The 22,212-nt window shown below is 35.7% G+C and overlaps 1 protein-coding gene across 7 annotated transcripts in view; it reads right to left on the bottom strand.

Annotated features, from left to right (window-relative positions):
- The window catches only part of LOC126513430 (probable ATP-dependent RNA helicase DDX60), a 479,040-nt gene that overhangs the window by 155,625 nt on the left and 301,203 nt on the right, over positions 1-22,212 (bottom strand). Inside the window, exons 8-16 of one of the 7 annotated variants that reach the window (XM_050161806.1) lie at positions 19,426-19,584; positions 15,510-15,651; positions 14,460-14,615; positions 10,474-10,579; positions 9,930-10,045; positions 8,050-8,210; positions 3,905-4,157; positions 1,264-1,430; positions 630-788 (exon numbers count right to left, since the gene is read on the bottom strand). The exons of the other annotated variants lie outside the window; for them this stretch is intronic. Of the exons in view, the coding sequence (XP_050017763.1) occupies positions 630-788; positions 1,264-1,430; positions 3,905-4,157; positions 8,050-8,210; positions 9,930-10,045; positions 10,474-10,579; positions 14,460-14,615; positions 15,510-15,651; positions 19,426-19,584 (1,419 nt within the window). The remainder of the gene's footprint in view (positions 1-629; positions 789-1,263; positions 1,431-3,904; positions 4,158-8,049; positions 8,211-9,929; positions 10,046-10,473; positions 10,580-14,459; positions 14,616-15,509; positions 15,652-19,425; positions 19,585-22,212) is intronic. 7 annotated transcript variants of the gene reach the window in all.

Here is a 22,212-nt window from a genome sequence, read left to right as displayed (position 1 = left end):
CATGATTAATGTAGACCTTTGTGTGTTTCTTTGGGACTGAATGACTGTGGGACTGGGAGGAACAGAAACCTCTGTCAACAAGAATATATATTTCAATGTGTGCAGAAGTGATTACTTCCAAATTTTGTAGCCATCAATATTTAACGTATATGTGTTAGAAATATAGCTAGAATAGTAGTCTGTACAGTCTATAAATACATAAGCAATTTTCTCTCTGTTTAAACTACACAAATTTCTTCATGAGCATTTATATTGCTTACATATAAAATTCTATTGACAGAGAGAAAAGCTAGAGTGATAATACACTCTATTACAGAGTGATAATAACTGTATAGCACAGATGCTACTAAACTTTGATTCTATGCATGTGAATTCATCTAATACCTTGCCAAGGAAATGGCCTATATAGTAAATGAAAAAAAAAATTAGTCCAAATGAGACATTTTAAATAACAATGATTTTAAGTAAAACAGATTTATGTGAAATAACTCAATATTATGAAGTCCACAACAAATACAAATAGTAACAAACACACAGAAAGAGAAAGCTGTAATGATAAGAAATTCCATGGTACATGATTACAAATACATGATTCCAAAATGTAAGAATTATTTTATTCATATTTTTACCTGCCATTCATCGGGAATAAAATCTTGAACCCTGGGGTCTGGATCTTTTCTTTCTTCTCGTATCAAATGGTGACCCATATATTGTAGTTGGAAGCGAACTGGTCCCATTCCAATTGAATGTTTATTCTTCTTTGTCATTTTTATGTCATCTGCTGCATTCTGTATTGTTTAAAAAGATGATTTTAAAAGCTATTTAAGTTTTACCATCATTTAAATAATTGAAATGTTTATGAACTTCTATATGACAGTAATTTTAATCACCTTTTAAAAACCACTAAATACAATACAACTTTTCTGAAATACAAGTAAATCATTAGATGTCAAGATTTTCAAATGTTTACTCTAAGATTTGTAGCTGCATCCTGACATATTTAAGTCAACACTATTATATATTTGAGCTGTTTTATGGAATTATCGGAATAAGTAAAAGACTGCAGAAATAATTTGAAATTAGTGTGATTCTCAAGTTGTTTAAAAAATTTCTAGTGCTTGAACAATTCAACTTTGGCAGGTGGATTAAATAAGATGATATTTTCTATTAAAAGTAAACATAAAAGCGATGACTGTGTTTGAAGGATGCTTTTTGTATAGCAAATAATTACTGAGTTAAAATAAAGCTATCACAATGTGTTACCTGAGATGGATACAAAGAATTTGCTAGCTCATCAAATCCTAAATACATTAGACATCTGGCTATGAGTTTCTGATCTGCTTCTTGCAGAAGTTCAGAATGTTTGTCCAACAAGGAATGGATTCTCTTCATCATATCGACAGCTATGCTTAAGTCCTTCGTGGTTTCACCTTGGTACAAAATATAAATAATAAAATTGTTATAAAAGCCATCAAAATAGCAAATGCTTATTAACAATGATCAATTATCTAGCCTATCATTCTTCATTACTGTTACTGAAACTCACTATCTTACTCACCATTAATGGATGTTTCAGAATAGAAAGGAGTAGATAAAAATCCTACATTTCACAATTAATATATTATTAAAATTGAAGTTTGTAAATTGTATGGTAAATTATATTTTCTTTGTCTCTTATTGCAATGCCCCCACTGCTAAAAGAAAATATCTGCATGATTTTAAATACAAAGTTATAATCTTAGTAACATTCATTTAACTCTGTGATCCACAGAGAAATACTGGGTATAAACCCTGAATCCATTCACTCAGTGCAATCCACCTCTTCCAGCTATCATATTCAGACTCTTCCCTAGCATCATCCACACTGTTTGTTATCTCCTGCGATAACATCTGCATGCTCACATCTGTTTTGGTTCTGCCTTTCTTTTAGTTGCTGCACACTCTCACCTACTAAACAAGTACTACCAATCCCATATTGAAAGCTATTAAACAAGAGAATACCAAGTAAATGAAGCAAAGGTCTTTCCCCTCAGGAACATTCAGTTCACTCACACAGTATATGATATGTGATTGGCCCACACCAAACATTAGAAACTAGAAATTATGTGAGTCTGATTGCTGAGGAAGAATTTATGGAAAGATATTTCATAAACTGGATGTGGAGGATAAGTAAAGTCTGGTTGTTGGAAATGAAAGTAGTTTCTACTCTTAATTTCTCTGTTCACCATGTAGTTCCAAAGATTCCTTATTTATGTCTCTGTGGTCCTGGCAAGCCTACATAACCTAGAAAAACATATGTGTTTCCTAGCCCACTTAGTGCTTAAATTCTGTGACTAATTTCTGACTATCTATGTATAAGATTTTGGTGGCCAGAAAAGTACATGAAAAGAGAGAAATAGAGCTGAAGAGATGTCTCAGTGGTAAAAGCAGTCACCAATCTTACAGAGTTGGATTCCCAGCAACATCAGAAGCCTCACAACCACCTGGAACTCCACTTTCAGGGAATCTGATGCCTTCCTCTGCATCTGTGGACACCCTACACACACACACACACACAAACACACACACACGCACACACACACATACACTGAAACAAATGAAAATAATAAATTGGAGAACACTTCAATGTGCAGAGAGTAAGATAGAGCTATGTAAATGATTTATAAAAGCTCACAATTCTGGGCATGGGCACAAGGACATTGAACTTCTGACCTTTCCCAGAAGTACATTGTTCCTTAAGAGACTGTCCATCCTTCTACCACTAACCATGAGTACTGCTCAAATTCTTAATGCTGGACAGAAGAACCTAGAAATCCCAGCTTAGCCTCTGCTATCAGTCTACAGAGCCTACAAACTGTCTCTAAATGAAATAAAGCACTGTATTCATTAAGCCACTCTAAATTCTGATCAATATCGATAGTATCCAGCTGCAAATCCTGATTCAGTGGCTTGGTTTGAAAGAAAGATAAACACTTGCTAAGGCACATAGTACACTTCTAACCAGTTTACACATCTATACCTATTTAGTCCTACTTTATCCTTATCATCCCCGTTCTCTTTCTTTGTTTATCCTATGTCCTTCCATAGAAATGTAAAGGACAGTACATGAAATTGCCTCTGCGACTTTGGAAGAAGTATGTATGGTAGGGGTGATAAGTGTTAATGTCTGTTTGGTTGGTGTTGATTGTAAATTTTACAGGATCCAGAATCACCTGAAGGATGAACCTCTGAACATGCTTATAAGTGATTATATTTATTAGGCTAATAGATGCAAGGCAACCTGTTAACTGGAAGTAGAACCAAGTGCTTTGCAGGAATTTTGGGCTAAATGAAAGAGATACTGAGCTAAGCATGCTTTCATTCATCCATCATTCTTTGCCTTCCTATTGTGAATATGATGTGTCCAGCTGGTTCAAACTTCTGCTACTTTGATATGCCCTCCCCAACAATGAATTACACCCTTGAGCTATTAGACAAAATAAACCCTTTATTCATTAAATTGCTTTTATCAAAGTATTTTATCACAATAACTAAGGGTAAATGAAGTTAACAGGCAAAAATAAACACCAACATATCCTGAAAGAAAATGTTTATACTTTGGAACTCAAGAGTGAATGATGCGTTCTTTTTCTGTGTCTCACTGCTATTGGTTCTGCTAACAATGCTCTCTTCCTGGTCAGCAGGCAGTTTAAAGCTAACTCCAATTGTGCTTATGAATAAGCTTTGTCTTTGCTGTTGGTCACCTCTCTGAGATGCCTTTGCTCATTGATAAAAACAGAGGAAAGAACCCTTTATGAGTCTTATTGTACATATTTCAGGTTATCAGGTGACAAGCCACCATTATCACATCTCTTTGGACTCTCTAGCTCATCAAGGTAAGCCACCAGAATTACACCCCACACACCTTCAGCTCGGCAGTGCTCCTTCCATGCTGTCAAGCAAGCTGTTAACCCAGCTTTTTCAGCTTGAACCTTTACTGAGTTACTTTTACACGATTTCAAAAACTCTTCCAGATTCTTCAGCCCAGAACTTAAATTCCTTTTCATCTCCTTCTCAATAGAAGATGACAGGGTATTCCATTTTTGCTCTTCTCTTTGTTCTTCCTTGGCAATCAACCTTTTCTTATTCTCTCTAGCAATTTTGTCAGCCTTGGTCTCCTGCCCAAATGGAAAGAAACACAATTTGTGATGAGACAGAACTATTCCAAATTGACATTTCTTGAGCGAAATGCTATTTTAAGTATGCACTGATGATTTTGACCATCATTCCATATTTGAATAGTCATAAAATTATTTTTTAAATTAATACTCTAATGATTGAAACATAATAATTCAACTCAATGACTAAAAAGACTTGTAGATAATTTCCTAAATTTTAATGTAGTATTAAATATAAAAGGGCAAATGTAATTAAAATCAAAGAGATGTTACAAAGATACTTTATTTTCCTTATAAAGTGATGCCTGTTATTCTCTTTGGGGCTGCATTTCTCTTACCTTTCCTACCAAGTCTTCTTTTGCCTATGTGTCATGATGTTTGAATCATGAATTCTTCTCTGAATCTCATACCTAATGATAATGTCTCATTCCTCTGGCAAGTACCTATCCAACTACTCATCAAAGTTTACTCTGTCTGAACCTACAATGACCATTTTTCCTCCCTGGACTGAGATAATTGAGAGAAATTTGTACTGAAGTTCCCTGGATTCCCTAAGCCAAAAAGACATTTAGTCCATAATGTTTAATGAGTAAATAAGAAAAAGGGGGTTGAAAGCAAGGAGTGGATAGCAATCATTATATAAACAAATGGTTTGTCTTACATAAAGACATGTTTTAAAATGATTTAAATCTAATATGGACCTACTCTTATTGTGGTTTTACCTGATCAAATTAGAGGGTCAATGTCATGGTTCAGCAGGTAAAGGTACATGCCTTAGAAGCCTGATGCTTGAGTTCAGTCCCCAGAACCCATGCAAAGGTTCAAGGAGAAGATACCACAAAGTTTTCTTCTACATACTATTAGCCCCCCATTGACCTCCACATAAATACTATGACACCGCCACTAACCTCCATGTACACATCAGGGCATACTCCTTCTATTTACCTTCCCATACACACCATGGCACTATGCCAGATTCCCCTTTGTATGCTGTGAATATGTTTTATTAACATTGTTTAATAAAGAAGTTGCTTTGGCCTTTGGCAGAACAGAACAGAGCTAGGTAAGAAAACTAAACTAAATGCAGAGAGAAAGAAGTCAGAGTCAGGCAGATGCCATGTAGTTGTTGAAGGAGAAAGATGCCAGAACCTTACCTGTAAACCATGAAGTTTATGGCTTGTTACTTGGCGGCAAGGTTGGGTGCCATTGTGTAAATGGAGACTGCAGATTTATTTCTTAGCCATCCAGGCAACATAATCACACAGAAACTATATTAATTACCACACTCTTTGACCAATGGCTCAGGCATATTCCTAGCTAGCTCTTATATCTTAAGTTAACCCATTCTCTTAATCTGTGTATGATCACAAGGCTATGGCTTACTGGTAAGCTTCTGGTACATTTTTCCTTCATCAGCTACATGACATCCCCATTTCTTTGCCTTCTTTCCTCCTCTACCTCATCTTAAATTTCCTGCTTTGCTATATTCTGTTCTGCCATAAGCCAAAGTAGCTTCTTTATTAACCAATGGTAATAAGATCTATTCAGAGCATACAGAGGAGAATCCCACATCATTGTCACCCAATACATATACTTATACAAACACACAGAAATAGTAAATAATTTTTAAAAAGACAAATTACAGAATTTATGTTAGCAAAAGAATTCTAACAAAAACTTCCCATTTTTAAGGTTAGTGGATTAGTATCTAAAAATTAACTTATTAAAAAGGTCACATTCTCAAACTGCTTAATTCCAATCCATAACATTTTAGATTTCTGATCATTTAAACTTTAAAGTAGATATTTCCTATCAAGTCCATTACCATAGTTTTTTCTAAACAGGACAATGGGACTTTGGGTAATTTCACTGCTTCCTTTATCTCAAATGTGATGCCTTATTTATTACACTGCTGACCATAGAATATATTTATAAAGAACTAATTGTGTTAAATTTCTTTGATGAGTGATTTAAGTTTTGGGATTGGGAATGGTGAAGCTTATACTTCTTTTTAGTTTACTTGTGCTGTATGGTGAGAAATTTTGCCAGTTTGTTATTTTGTAACAGAGAGGAAAACAGTCAGAAAAATGAAGAGGAGGAGCAGGAGGAGGGGGGGAAGAGAAGGAAGGGGAGGAAGAAAGGGGGAAGAGAAGGAAGGGGAGGAAGAAAGAGTATATTCTTTCTGCATCTTATTCTCCTATTTCTCCTACTCCTCTTTATATTCCTAAATGAATAAAAAAGGCTTCATGAATTTGGGTATGAAATTGAAAAAGTCCTGACCTCCTAAGAAAGAGGCAGTGATGGCAAGTGGGAGCTATGAGGCTTTCTCTTAATGAGTCAGGCAAAATATGAGCCAGTCACCATTCCTCAGGCGACCTGTGAAGCAGGTCAAGGAGAAAGAATTCACACTAGCATGAACTCATGAACTAAGCATCAGGCACTCTGTGATGACTTGTGTTATTTTAACCATTTTGAGAGAGCTATTTGTTAATCACCCAACTGGTAGCTGTCCTTGAGAGTTGTGAAACTTAAACTCCCCATATTGTTCACTAGTTGGAATATATATATATATATATATATATATATATATCTTAGTTTTTATATCATGCTAAACTTTCCCCAAACGTAAGTATCCAGAAATGAGTGCTTACAAATATTTTTTGTGTTTTGTGCGATCTTCATAGACTTCACTTCTGATGACCTTGCCATGCTAACTCTCTTTAACAGGGCCAACATGTCACTATTCCTATCTGTTGTGTTTGTTAAGTTGTTTCTCTTTACAAAGTATTAAACAATTGAATCAGAGATATTCCATGAAATAAGTGCCTTCTTCAGATCCTTAGCTCTGGAGCCTACTAAATGCTAAGATATCACCAAATGCTTGACATATAATATTCACCTTCATCAAATTAGCAATTATTATTAAAATATAATCTATACTTGCAGGGTAATATTATCAGAAGTACTAACAAATAATTCTCACATCTAGAAGTTAATTGAGCTTCCCTCTCCTGTATTTTATCCTCAATTTTGGCCTTTGGATGGAAACTGGTAGAAAATAACAATACCAGTAGAATAAATAGTAAAATTAAGAGGAAGTAATCTATGCACAAAGAGGAAATGAACAGCTTTAACTCTGTGCCTTAAAAAATGATAAATGCATGAATTATTTAAATACTTTGAGAAAAATGCAGAAAATCTGTATAAGTCAGGCAAAAAAAACCCCATGTGTTTTATGTTTATTTTTTCTGAATTCCTGAAAAACATTTTAATTGTTACTATCTGATAAACTACGTTTTAGTATTATTGAAAAATTTTAAGCTAAACCTTTATCCCATTAATGCTTAATTTGCTCTTTTAAATAAGTATCTCTTGTTTACATAGAAAGGATCATTTGTAATAATTTATTTGGCATGTTAGACTCTCTTAGCAGTCTATGATTATTCTTTGTTTGTTACATTTCTGTGCCGTAATATAATGTTGTGACCAAAATAATTCATAAAAGAAAGTGTTTATCTGAGCTTATGATTCCAGAGGGATAAGAAACCATAATGGCTGAGCAGAGGCACGGCACCTGGAGCAAGAAGCTGAAAGTTTGCATCTTAAACTGTAAGCAGGAATGGCAAGGCTTTAAACTCTCAAAACTGGCCTTCAGTAACACACTTCCTCCTACAAGCCCAACCTTCTGAGCCTCCCCAAACAATGCGACCAACTGGCAAGCCACACATTCAAATACCTGAGATTATGGGAGACATCTCATTTAAACTACTACATCCAAATAAAACAGAAAGGTATCTCTTGGAAAGAAGGCATCAATGGGATGAAAAAATACTAATTTGATAAATAAATAGCAGGAAGAGCTTGTTTGATAATGGAATCTACAGAAACTTACATGTGCCTTTATGCTTCTGGACTTATTGCTATCTTTCTTCACCTTAGGACCTTGAGTTGTGATGGTCTTGGAAGAGACCGTTTCTAATGATTTCCCATAAAGTCGTTGAAAAACATGATACTTCTGCAAACTTCTAAGATAACGGGGGTCTCTTGAAAATTCTGAAAAATAAAATACTTAAATGTAAAATTATTCTGATATCTTAGCAACATGTCTTCATACCATTCCATATACAGGCACATTTTTTTTTTTTATTTTTAGTATAGAACACCAATTTTATCTGACTAGTTTGGTCAAATAAAGTATCTTAAATTGAGCTATCTCATTCATAGAATAACTTTAAGCATACCTACACATGTGGCAATTTTTCAAATATGTATCGTGCTTGTGGAATTAAGCATATTGTTGAATGAATTCAAGTCAAGGGTTTTACCACTGGTTAACAACTCCCACCAGCTCAAACACTTTTAAATTTTTACAGCCTACTTTCAAAGGCAAATACCAAGAATGTTATTTATATTTACTTATCCAATGTGTTCTCTGATAATGGATGTAATGCCCTCTTATTATTTGCACTCATTCTCTTTTATATCTTTTTAACCTGTCATCTCCTCCATCTCCACACAAGTCTTTTTTCCAAATGCATTTTTGTTTTGGTTCCTGACCCATTAGCTTCAGTTAGGACTGTGGGTTTGTTCACTGGCTTCTACAGTTATCGATGGAGCCCTGTGAGCACACCTTTGGGTATACAACTGACGGTAATAGTGTCCTTTCTTAAGAATCCATCAGTATTAGCAGTAAGGAGTAGGGATCCATGAGTAACCTTCCAGGTGTCTGGGGGAAGGTGTTGTTTTGTTTTGGAGACAGACTCTAACCATTAACTGTTATGTGCCCTGTGAATGAATTTCAGTAGAAAAATCAAGAAGAAAACCATCTAAAACATCTGGTTCCTTGAATTACTGGATAGGAAAAAACAAGACCCTCATTTTGAACTCCAGTCATAGAACTGTGAGCTTAATTGCTATTAGACTTAATATTAGACTTCAAAGAATATCCAGATTTCTTAAGCTAAAAGCTGCCTTTCCTTAACAATGTGCGAAGCTCATGAGACAAAGATTACATATGCACTCTTCTGCCTAAGGTGTTTACAACCTCCATATAAATAACCACCAGGAAACAGAAGGGGAATTCTTTATTAGCATCCTACTGTTGCCTATCCGATGTTCTATTGACTGATCTTCACCTGTAGTGGTATTTGGCTTTTATTTTAATAAATAAAGCTTGCCTGAAAATCAGAGTGCAGAGCTAAGCCACTAGAAGCCAGGCACTGTTGTCACACACCTTTAATCTCAGGACTCAGGGGACAGATCTGTTAGTTCAAGTACACCCTGAACTACATGAATTTGATCTAGTCAAAAAGAGAAAAAGAGCTCACAGAAAGGTCATCCCAGCATTTGGGATCACATGCCTTCAATCCCAGCATTAGGGAGCTGGAGGCAGGAGTGATATGGCTGGGTGGAGAGAGGAATATAAGGCAGGAGGAGACGGGAGCTCAGTGTAGTCTGAAGCAGTCTGAGTAGCAGTGCAGTCGGAAGCAGTTAGTCTGAAGCAGTCTGTGTATGCAGACTGAGGACAGGGATTGCTCCTTTGGTCTGAGCATTGGTAGAGGTAAGAACGCTCTAGTTGCTGGTCGCTTTGCTTTTCTGATCTTCAGCATCAAACCCTACATCTGACTTTGGGTTTTTATTATTAATACCAATTAGAATTTATACTGCATCCACCCAAAACCTTTGATTTGTTTCCATGCTATGCTTTTCATTTTGAAATAAAGGGCAGAGTGAAGTAGATTTAAATTTATTGAACAGATTCAGCAAGCTCACCAGTAAATTTGGCATTTTTCTTGTCATAGTCATCACTGAGGGGTCTCTGGGAATCCCAGTGCACAAGCTCATTAAATTCCTTATGCTTAATCCAGGATGTAACAATGGGATCATCACTGGGAGACAAAGGAAATATAAGCATATTTCAAATTCCATGCCTCCAAATCCAACAAATTTTATAACTTTGAAAACCATAGTTCCTATTCCTCTTCCTGGAATACAACATGTGTGGTAGAATTCAAAGAGCATTTTATTAGAAACTTCAGAAGCCAGGAACACTTCAAGTCTTCAACATTCTCAAGCATTCATTGTTCTATTAATTTAAAAATAGTGGTAGAGTGATTTGTTCCCCAGTTAAAATTATACAAATGTCAGTAAAGATGGACAATGGGCAGCATGCTGCAAATATATATTGCATGTAATTTACTACCTTAAAATTGTCCTATTTGGGGGAATTATTCAGAAAAGCTTTCACAAAGAACATTTAATAAATAACTATTACTCATTATGAACATGTATCTATTAAAATATATGAAAGCCTTACTTCTTTAGGAAAGGCAAGTCTTTCAAAATGTCTCCAGTAAATTCATCAACCAAACTACATGACATTGGAATAAAACCCAAGTTTTTCATCTTCTCCTGAGAACTTTCTGTAAACAAAAAAATTATGACCAAGTTAAACATGAACTTTTCAGATGGTACAATACTTTTTCCCATATTTCACATTTAAAAGTATTTTATACTCACTTCATTTGCATGTTAATACCAATATTATTCATAAAGTTATTTCCCACATTAAGTCATTTGAAATGTAGTAGTAAATAAATAAGTAATAACTAAGCAAAGAGTTATATAGATTAAATAAGTAGGTGGTTAGGTGGCTAGAGAGATGAATTGATAGGTACATGGTTAGAAAGATACATTATTATGATGAGAAAATACTGATAGATGATAGAGAGATTAAATAATAAATGATACATAGTTCCTTTGGTGCTTATGTTCAAATATTTAATCTTTTCATTTTTGTCTAATAAGTCATAGAGATTCTACAGATAACAACATGAGAGATTGCATACATATTGTCAAAAATGAAATAAAAATGGAATAACCAAAGGTGATGAGATTGGTATTATTATACTCCCTTTGAGCTTCTTTTTGGTTTATGTACAAGTTTATGCAATAAATAAAATTGATGGATAGATGATAAGTAGGCAGATAAATTACAGATGATATATAGGTAAATAAATAGGCAGGCAGACAGAGAGAGAGAGAGAGAGAGAGAGAGAGAGAGAGAGAGAGAGAGAGAGAGAGATATGCATAGTGTTAGTTGGGCCTGGTGTTGCATATCTTTGATGTCAGCACTTGGAAGGTGGAGGCAGAAGGATCAGGAACTCAAGTTCCTCTCCAGCTACCTATTGAGTTCAAGACTAGTCCACACTACATAGAACCTTATCTTAAGAAACCCACAACATGAAAATATACGTATACACAAAGTAAACTATGATACAGTCTGGAAAATTGACATACCCACTATATTAAATGTTATCTGTGTTTCCTTGGAGGTTTTGTGAGGTGTTTTGTGTTAAAATTACCTAAAATCTTTATCTCTTCCCTGATCACTAGTGTATATAATGAAATATATAATAGTGTTATCCTTCATAGAGTATATTACCCTAATCAAGTACATCAAATATAGACTTATCATCTTCCATAAGTGTAAATTTGTACCATTTGACCTACATTTCCCATCTTCAACATTGTTCCCTTGGTAACTACCTATTTACTTTGTTCCACTTCTATGTATTTCTTTAGGCAGTGCATGTAAATGACATCACATGGCAATTTTTCCTGTGACTAGCTTATGTCATTTCTCACAATTGTATCTTTAACCTGTTCTGTTTTCTTGTGCAGTAAACTGAGCCCATGGCCTCACACATGCAAGGACACACTGCCTGTGAGGGATGTCTCCAACTTTAAGTTTGACTCCTTTTTTTTTTACTTATTTGTTGTGCCCAAACTCCCCCATTATTAGTATTCAATCAACTTTTAAAACCATTCAGTATTTTAATTTCTACAAGTTTGGTTATGACAATGAGTATTGTTTTAGAGTTTTTATAATTTTTCTCATTTCTAATTTTACATTTAATCTCTCTTAAATGTTGCCAAATTATTTTCAGAAAGTATATAATAATTGTGATATTAAAAAACAGAAGCTATCAGTTCTAAGGAAGTCCACAGCTAATTGTGTTCTTAGTTATTCCTCAGCTCTTTCATAAATTCTATCAGTCTCCATCATTGGCACATAATCCTATTAAAAAATTTTTGTGAAGATCTTCTCCCAGTCAGTAGGTTGCCTTTTTGTCTTAGTGACAGTGTCCTTTGCTTTACAGAAGCTTCTCAGCTTTAGTAGGTCCCATTTATTCAATGTTGTCCTTAGTGTCTGTGCTGCTGGGGTTATACTTAAGAAGCGATCTCCTGTGCCCATCTGTTGTAGGGTACTTCCCACTTTCTCTTCTATCAGGTTCAGTGTGTTCGGACTGATACTGAGGTCTTTGATCCATTTGGACTTGAGTTTTGTGCAAGGTGATAGATATGGGTCTAATTTCAATCTTCTACAGGTTGACATCCAGTTGTGCCAGCACCATTTGTTGAAGATGCTTTCTTTCTTCCATTGTATACTTTTAGCTCCTTTGTCGAAAATGAGGTGTTCATAGGTTTGGGGATTAAATTCCGGGTCTTCTATGCGATTCCATTGGTCGACTTCTCTGTTTTTATGCCAATACCACACTGTTTTCATTACTGTAGCTCTGTGATAGAGTTTGAAGTCAGGGATGGTAATGCCTCCAGAAGATCCTTTATTGTATAGGATTGTTTTGGCTATCCTGGGTTTTTTATTTTTCCATATAAAATTGATTATTGTCCTCTCAAGATCTGTGAAGAATTTTGATGGGACCTTGATGGGAATTGCATTGAATCTATAAATTGCCTTTGGTAGAATTGCCATTTTTACTATGTTTATCCTCCCAATCCAAGAGCAAGGGAGGTCCTTCCATTTTCTGGTATCCTCATCAATTTCTTTCTTCAATGCTTTAAAGTTCTTGTCAAATAGATCTTTCCCTTTCTTGGTTACTTCTTCCTTTCTACTGTTTAAAGCAATAAGTCTAACTCCAGGCCTAGGTCCATAGAAATTACAGTTTCTGGTGAATGTGCTAATCAGATCAGCAGCCATTAGTTTCCCACTGACTGTTTACATTGGTTGCCAGGTTACTCATTATCCTCTATGCACGCTGTGAGATAAGAAACAGTGCACTAGTTTATAAGACAGTCCATGCCCTGTTCAATTTTTTTCTGAAAAAAAAATATTTAAGTCTTATATAGGACCTAAAAATGTAGCATAGAGCACTAAATTTTCCCTCTAGAATCCCCTGATAATTTAATCCCTTTCTTAACTAATGTTTTCCATTAAGGAGTTCACAAATGTGTACTAGCCACTCTGACCTTTGAGCTGACAGCCACGGATTAGTATGTATGTGTAAAAATACTTATCTGAATTTTTATGGGGAAAAAGATTCCAATCCTTGGACCTGGAGGGCTGAGGAATTGCTGGTTTTAATGGTATATATTACTGGGAACATTTGTAACAGAGAGCAAGAAGAATAAAGAAACATGGAAAGATGGGCCCTGTTACAAGTAGATTTCTTAACCCCCAGACTTTAGCACCCTTGGTTTATTGTGGTGTCTTTGATTGAATCCTGAGAGGGGGTTCCTAGAGGGGTTTCTTAAGAGCCGAACTCTTAGGAACCCCGTTTAAAGAGTGATTTAGTATGCTGCAGATGCAGTGCGGGTCCTTTGTTAGTTATGTTTGCTGAAAGGCGGGTGTAGGGGGAGCTAACCTTTGAGGATTGCTCCTATGGACCTGGGATTTTTGAAGCCTCAGTCTATCACCTCCTGGTCACTTCTCTTGTACCTGTCACCAAAGACACTCCATATATCTGTAGCATAGTGAATTAAATGCAGTGATTTCTGCAAAGACTTTCTAAGGTGGCTGCTGGCTCCTTTTCATTCTTTGGAATCCCATGCCTACTTTTAGTTTTATTAATATACAACACAGATGCTGTGCATGGTTCCAAGGTAGTATCTACACTGGCTTAGATGGAGCTAAGTATCCCCACTCACCTTGCAGGCTTCCCCCATCCAATTGTTTAGAGAGGACTCATCATGATGTAATAAAATATTGAAAGTTTTAGTTGACACAGGTCACATTGGTAGAAAGAGAATTCACTCGCATTTGGTTTTTGACTTTTTAAGGTGGCAACATTAATTACAAACAACATATACATTTTCAGTATGAGTCAAAGCACAGCACTCCATGGACATGACAACTATTTGAACACACAATGCTAGAAAACGATTTCTATTTGGAATTTCCAAAAATTCTTTTTTCCGGTCAAATTAAGTTAAGAATAAGTTATCTTTGGTTGGTGATGGGGTAATTTTGAGAAAATGACATTCAAGTTAGGAATAAATTACCTTTGATTGGTGACGGGATCTTTTTAAGAAAATGACATCTTGTTGTTCTCAAAGGAAATGGTTTTCCCAAGTCAAAGTTTCTGACCAACTTCGACACAGTATCCCAGAGATGTACATACTCCTTCATGATGACATCTTCTACATTCAAATCCAGGCCTGGATCACAATTAAAATTACACTGTATTAAGAAACACCAATTCATGCATAGAAGCACACAACTTCATTCACTGAATTTACCAAGGAAAACAGTGGAATTTTCAGTGGGATTCCCATTAAATCTAAACAAAAAAGATTACAGCTGTGGACAATTCTGTGACACACCTTAAAACTAATCTTGCTTTTCTGTTTGACAACTTAATGTTAAAAACTAATGTCTTAAGTAATGATAACTAGTAGTGGTCGATTTAATTGTTTTGAAGGTAGTAAAAATATTATATCACAAATAACTTTGAAACCAATGACACTAAATAAAATTGAAATAAAATTTAGCAAAGAATTATTGTTTTATAGGTAGCTAATTTATTCCAATTTCTACAATATGACAGGATCAAATTTTAATATCAAAGACATTTACTATTCACTAAAGTGCTATTCTCTCAAAATGTGTTTTCTTTTTCTTTGACTACAAAAACACAAGAAAAATTGTTCTAACAAAAGAAAACAAATTACACAAAGAAAGTATAGAGATTATTTCTTTGAAAAACTTATAATCCCTAAATAACTAACAATAACAAAATATTTCTATTCATGAGGACAATTTTATAAATAAACCTTATATACCATGCATGAAAACAAAATGTTATGAAATGTCAAACAAATTAACACACACTTTTAACCAAAATACTTATGGAGCTATATTAAGTAGAAAATATATTGGATTGTTTATATTCCTTCTGGTTTCCACAAATAAAAATATAAACAAAGACTGGGAAAGTGGAAAATAATTACTATTTATACAAAAGACATCTAAGAAATAGTTTTGAAGCTTGAAATTCCTCATAAGCTTTATCTCTAAAGGAAGGTGAGATGTATTATATAGTAAACTGATACCTTCTGCACTTTCATTTTCATAGTAAAAAGCGATATTCTTCAACAAAGGCTCATCACTAAAATCAGAAAGGTGAAGTAAATCCAAACTCCAAAATTCAATCATGTGCACATTACTTAGGATGAAATACTCGCACCACTGTTTCTGGAAATAAAAAAAAAGAAGTTATTGACAGATTTCATGTCCACATCAATACATAGAATTACCCCATACGCATCACTAATCCAAATGAAAGGCAAATGACAAGACTGTTTTAATTCTCATAAGCAACTAAACTCACTAAGGCTGAATAAGGTCTTTCCTTTGTTCCTTAAAAATTGAAGCATTACATAAAATAAAAAATTTAAACTACACGTAAGCCCAGCACTTGGGAGGCTAAGGGCAGGAGGATGCCTGCAAGATTAAGGCCAGTCTGTGTTATACAGTCAGTCTCAGACCAATCTGGGTTACACAGCGAGACTTTGTCTCAAAAATAAAAACAAAAACAAAAACAAAAAACAACCTTTTATCATGAGTTAAAAAAAATATCTATTTAATTAATATGGATTGTTTCCTCACATTGTGATTTAAAAATCTCAAAAACTACATATTTCTTCAGCTTTTGAATGTGCTTCTGTTATTTATTTAGGTTTCTTTATTTACTTTGGGTTGTCAATGTTGGGCTGCTAAGGGTTCTAGAAAGAAAAACGTTTCCCACCCACCAATACTGATAGGTCTCCACCAACTAAAGGCTGCATGGTGATGTTCCATTGTAACACCAACAGAATGTCTGCACAAACAGCACTTACGTATGGCCACAGTAGACATGAGTCTTCCTCAATAGCACAGTTTACAGAGTTAAAGTGAGAGGCTCCCGAGAGAACTTTCTTCATTCACTCTGCCTTAGTATTAAAACTTAATGCTTCCCAACATAAACAGGAGAATGAAGCTGCTGTTTTTGATCAGCTAATATTATCAGGCATTTCCTGCTTGGCCATCTCACAACACTGTCAAATACTTAGTTTTTTTTTTTTTTAATACTGTCTTTTAACCTAAAGCACTTCCTTGTGTGATGGAGGAGAGTCATCTCTCTATGTGTTATTTTCATTGGTTAATAAAGAAACTACCTTGGCCCTTTGATAGGACAGAAAATTAGGTAGGCAGAGTAAACAGAACAGAATGCTGGGAGGAAAAAGACAATGAGTCAGTCGCCATGATTCTCTGACCCGAGAGGGACGTAGGCCAGAATCTTTCCCAGTAAGCCACCACCTTGTGGTGCTACACACATTAATAGAAATGGGTTAAACAAGATGTGATAGTTATCCAGTAAGGGACTGGAGATAATGGGTCAGGCAGTGTTTAAATGATTACAATTTGTATGTTGTTACTTCAGGTGTAAAGCTAGCCATGCGGGAGCCAGGAGGGACGAAAAGCAGGACTGCTCGCCTCTTCACTACACTTGTGCACTAAAAAATTCAAAAAGTACTTCAGTATTAACAGTTGTGCAAAAAAGGTTTCCGTTAAAGCCCATATTACACCTATTTGCATTCACACTAGCTCCCATTTTTGTTCCAGACTTCAGTTTCATAAAGGTGAAAAAAATAATTTAATACATCTAAGAAATAAATTTATAACAAAAGCCAACCATTACTGGTGCCACAATGTTTATTTTAATTGCAACTATCAGTAGGTTTAATGTATTAACCTGAAATGCCCCATATTAAAGTTTTTAGATGAAAATGGGATCCAGAAGTCTTCCTGACTTTGATTAATATCACAGAAACATCTACCCATGAAAGACTAACAAAACACCTAGAGGAATGTCCTCCTATGGGGTTTAGAATACAGAATTTTCTCTCAAGAATCAGTAGAACCTACATAGAACCACGTTCATTGTGTCTAGTATTTACTACACCACAGAACTCTAAAAATTCCATTACAGCATCTATGAATGTTCACCAGCAGACATCCAATACGTCATGATGCTCCTTTTTATGGATATGGGCATGGTGTGGGTATGTGCAGGTGTGCAGAGGCCACAGAATGACTTCAGGAGTCTTTCCCCTGGTAAATCCCACTTTATGTATGTGACAGGATCTTTCACTGGCCCGGAGCTTAACCAAGTAGCATGGACAGTCAACAAGAAGTTTTCCATCTACCTATCTTTGGGATCACTGCACCAGATTTGATTTCATACATGGTTCTATATTGGACATCACTGCTTTTGGGGCTTCCAAGGCACATGATTTACCAGCTGAACCACCACGCTTGTGCCCTATTCCTAATCTACCGTTCCAAACCTCAGGTCAATTATGGTGATATAGTAAATGTAATACAAGCACTATCAAGTAAAATTAATATGACTTAATCGCCACTTTAGCCACAGTCAAATCAATACACTTCATGAATTTCCTTCACTTCTCTCATCTGGACTTTGAGACAGGGGCATTTATGCAAATGCTATTCCTCATTGAGTAAGAAAGGCACACTCTCCATGCAGCTGTGCTGTCTCCAGGTAGACTTAAGTCACTCCTCAGAATGCTACTGTAGAAGTATACTCAGAGTATAGTGTAGAGTGCTCAAATCTCTTCCTTAGTCTTAACCACATCAACAGGAAAGTGGCTAAATAGTCCCCTAAATCCCCAAATCCAGTTTTATATCTACACTATGTGGTATACATTGTGCAAGTCAAAATGCTTTAAAAAAAAAAAAAGATGAAGTGTCATTTGCCTACATAAACCATTTAGTAGGCACTCAATGAACGTATGATGAACTTATTTACACTGAGGTGATGCTACCTGATTTGTCTCTCACCCACTACATCAGCTTCATCACCAAACTTATAGTTTTCTATCCTTGATGCAATGAGTAGACCCCAGTTCCTTGGCTGTAATATTTTTGGACAATCATACACAGTGATTCTTCTCCCACAATCTGGTTTCCATTTTGTCCACACTGCTAACACCTACCCATCCTTCAGGACTTGGGTCACATAACTTCTTAGGAGAAACCCTTGCAAACTTGGCTAGATCTTTTAACTATCGGTTTCAAATGTACTCTAATTCTTCCTTCACAGTAAGTGTTAACATTCAGTCTGTGTCTTCCCTATAAGATATAACTATCTGGAAGAGTTAGGGTGGAATGATGAAGGATGTTGATGTTACTCCATCTCCAGGTTGGAAGGGCACATTCCTGATATCTTTGGGCATGAGACACTTTTCTTGACTATTTATCTCAGGTTCCTAAAAAAAAGTCTACATGGATAATATGTGTTTACACAGACAAATATATATATATATATATATATAATATTTATTTATATAAATATATATACTACATACATATTAAGATGCAACTAGTCATTAAATATGACAGCATCCAATACTATAAAGAAAGTAATAAATACAAAAAGAAAAATGTATATGGATATTTTTCATGTTATAAAAAAACAGAAAAATCTGTTTGTTTAAAATGAAGAGAATAAACTGAAGTGTTAACAGATTCTAGCACTGATTTTTACAGAAGACTCTGGAGAGAATTTGGCTTTTTGTTTTCCTAAGGTCTCCAAAATTTCTGGAATGGGAAAAATAATAAAGCTTTGCATCCGTTTCCTCACTCTTTCTCAATGCAGAAGGTGTTAGTGACTAGAAACTTCCTCGATAATGACACAAATCCTGACTCCAACAAGAATTTTAAGAAGGAAAATGTCAAGAAGCTCCTTTTCGGGTTGGATGCATGGCATGATGGTTGTTATTAATAACAATCATATTACTTAATATGATTGTTGAAACTAGTCAAGTAACTGATTTAAACAAGCCAATCTTTGAAGACTCCAAATTTAACACCACCCTGTACAAACCTGTTTTAAAGGTATACATGGTTTTTAATGTATCCTGTAGTTAAATAACAAAAGTATAAGTGAAAGGAGAGTATATTTACCATTTTAAAGACAGTCTTGAGGTCCTCAATCCAACCAGAAGTGATGAATCTTGAGCAGGCTCTCTGGGAAAGAGGTAGGTGGAGCTGGAAAACCACACTGAGGCAATGGAGCTTACAGAAGTCTTCCATGTCCTTGAGGGTTAAACAACTACCTTGTTCCTGTAGAAAGTAAAGAAGGTGAGTAGAGAGCAGTGGGCTGGGAGACTACACACTCAATTTGTGAAAGCCTGAACTTTGCATCTAAGCTCTCTATGTGGGAATTCCACATTTACAATTTCTCCATTTCTGAGACAGTACTTACCCAGAAACAAGGCTGTGTTTAAACACGTTTGAGATAGAGAGGAAAGAAAGCTTCTTGCTCTGCAGAAGTGGTGTAAGGCATGGCTCAGTGTTTTCAGGGACTCCAGGTTTAAACTAATAAACCAAGTGATGAACAGATCCATCCGGAGAACTAAGTGTGTGTCCCCCACCCTGGCTGGCCAGACGCCCCAGGAAGGGAGCACAGGTACACTCTAATCCCCTAAACTTTCTGGCCATTCACTGGGGCTTCTCCACGGCTACTGGCTTTCTCTAATTATCCCCCCTCAACTTGCCCCCCCAAGCACTCCTTTCCATTTGTGGGGTCGTAGGATCCCCCAACTCAGCCTGCTTCAGGGACACAGTGGTAAGTGCAAGGCTACAGGGGTTTCTTTGTTCCACTAAGTTGGCATCTACCAAGCCTGCCCTTTTCTCTGTGAGGTCCTTGGCCAGCAAGTGGCCCTTGATCCAGTACTGGGAGATCCATCTGGAGGGATAAGTGTGTGCCTGCCCAGTTGGTCAGATGCCACAGAAAGGGAGTACAGGCACACTTCAATCCCTAAACTTTCTTGCCATTCAGTGGGACTTCTCCCTGGTTACTGCTGTTCTCTATTTATCCCATCACAGCTTGCCCCATAAGCACTTTTTTTCATCTGCGGGGTCCTTAGATCCACCACCACAGCCTACTTCAGGATAGAGAAGATCTGAGAGACAACTCCAGTGCTGAAGGGACCTAAGAGATGTCAGACCAATAAAAACCCCCAAGTACAAAGTTAGCTACAGCAAAGATAGGACCAAGCCACCAAGACTCTTCTAAAAGTATTTGAAGAAAGAGATATGCAGGTGCCAATGCAAGAATTCCTCCAACAATCTGAAAAGCAACATGATAACACCAGAATCCAGCAAACATACAACAGGGAGACTTAAACACCCTAAACCAGAAGAAGTAGAAGAAATAGATTTGAAACATAACATCATGAACGTGTTAGGGACCATTAAACAGGATGTGAAAAACTCCTTTAAAGAAATGGATTTAGAAGACTAATAAAAAGTTAGAAGAAAATAATAAATCCATCAAAGATACCCAAGAAAACCAAGAAAAAGCAATCAAATAGGTAACTGAAACAGTTCAAGACTTGGAAACTGAAAATGGAGACAATGAAGAAAACACAAATTGAGAGATGGTAGGATATGGAAAATCTGGGTAAACAAACAGAAACTACAGAGACAAGTATAACCAACAGAATATAAGAGAAAATACTATAGAGCAAATAAACACACTGTTCAAAGAAAACAGCAAATCTAGCAAATTCTTAACACAAAACATCCAGGAAATTTGGGACACCATAAAAAGATCAATCCTAAGAATAATAGGGGTAGATGAAGGAGGAGAATTACAGCTCAAAGGCCCAGAAAATATATTCAACAAAATTATAGAAGAACACTTTCCCAACCTAAAGAAGGGTATTCCTATGAAGTTACAAGAAGCATACAGATCACCAAATAGACTGGATAAAAAAATCCTTCACAATATAATAATCAAAACATAAAACATACAGAATAAAGAAAAAATATTAAGAGTTACAAAGGAAAAAGGTCAAGTGACAGATAAAAGTAAACCTATAAGAATTACACCTGACTTCTCTATGGAAGCCATGAAAGCCAGAAGGTCTTAGATAGATGTGCTGCAGAGACTAAGAGACCATGGATGCAAGCCCAGACTACTATACCCAGCCAAGCTTTCTTTCACCATTGATGGAGAAAACAAGATATTCCAGGATAAAAACAAATTTAAACAGTATATAGCCACAAACCCAGCCTTACAGAAAGTACTAGAAGGAAAATCACAACCCAAGAAAACCAACAAAACCCACAATAACTCAGACATCTAATATCCCTCCACCAGCACAACTAAAAAATTGAAACACACAAACACTTCCACCAATAAATAAATAAATAACTGGAGTTAACAACCACTGGTCATTAATATTACGTAATATCAATGGAATCAGTTCACCTATAAAAAGATAAAGGTTATGAGAATGGACATGAAAACAGAATCCAACATTCTGCTGTTTACAGGAAACACACCTCAAGCACAAAGACAGACATTACCTCAGAGTAAAAGGTTTTTCAATCAAATGGACCTTAGAAACAAGTGGGTGTGGCTATACTAATATCTACAAAATTGACTTGAAACTAAAATCAATCAGCAGAGATGGAGACTTTATACTCATAACAGAAACAATTCATCAGGATGAAGTCTCAATCCTAAATATCTATGCCCTAATATAAAAGCACCCACATATATAAAAGAAATATTACTAGAACTCAAAGCACACATCAAACCCCACACACTAATAGTAGGAGATTTCAACACTCCTCTATCACCAATGGACAAGTCAATCAGACAGAAAACTAACAGATACATAAGAGAACTATTGGAGGTAAGGAATTAAATGGAATATATATATATATATATATATATAT

Source organism: Alexandromys fortis, unplaced genomic scaffold (genome assembly GCF_014885135.2).
Source record: "Alexandromys fortis isolate MF-2015 unplaced genomic scaffold, M_Fortis_MF-2015_v1.1 scaffold_137, whole genome shotgun sequence".
In the NCBI taxonomy this organism is placed as follows: Eukaryota; Metazoa; Chordata; class Mammalia; order Rodentia; family Cricetidae; genus Alexandromys; species Alexandromys fortis.
This window is presented reverse-complemented; position numbering and strand designations above follow the sequence as displayed.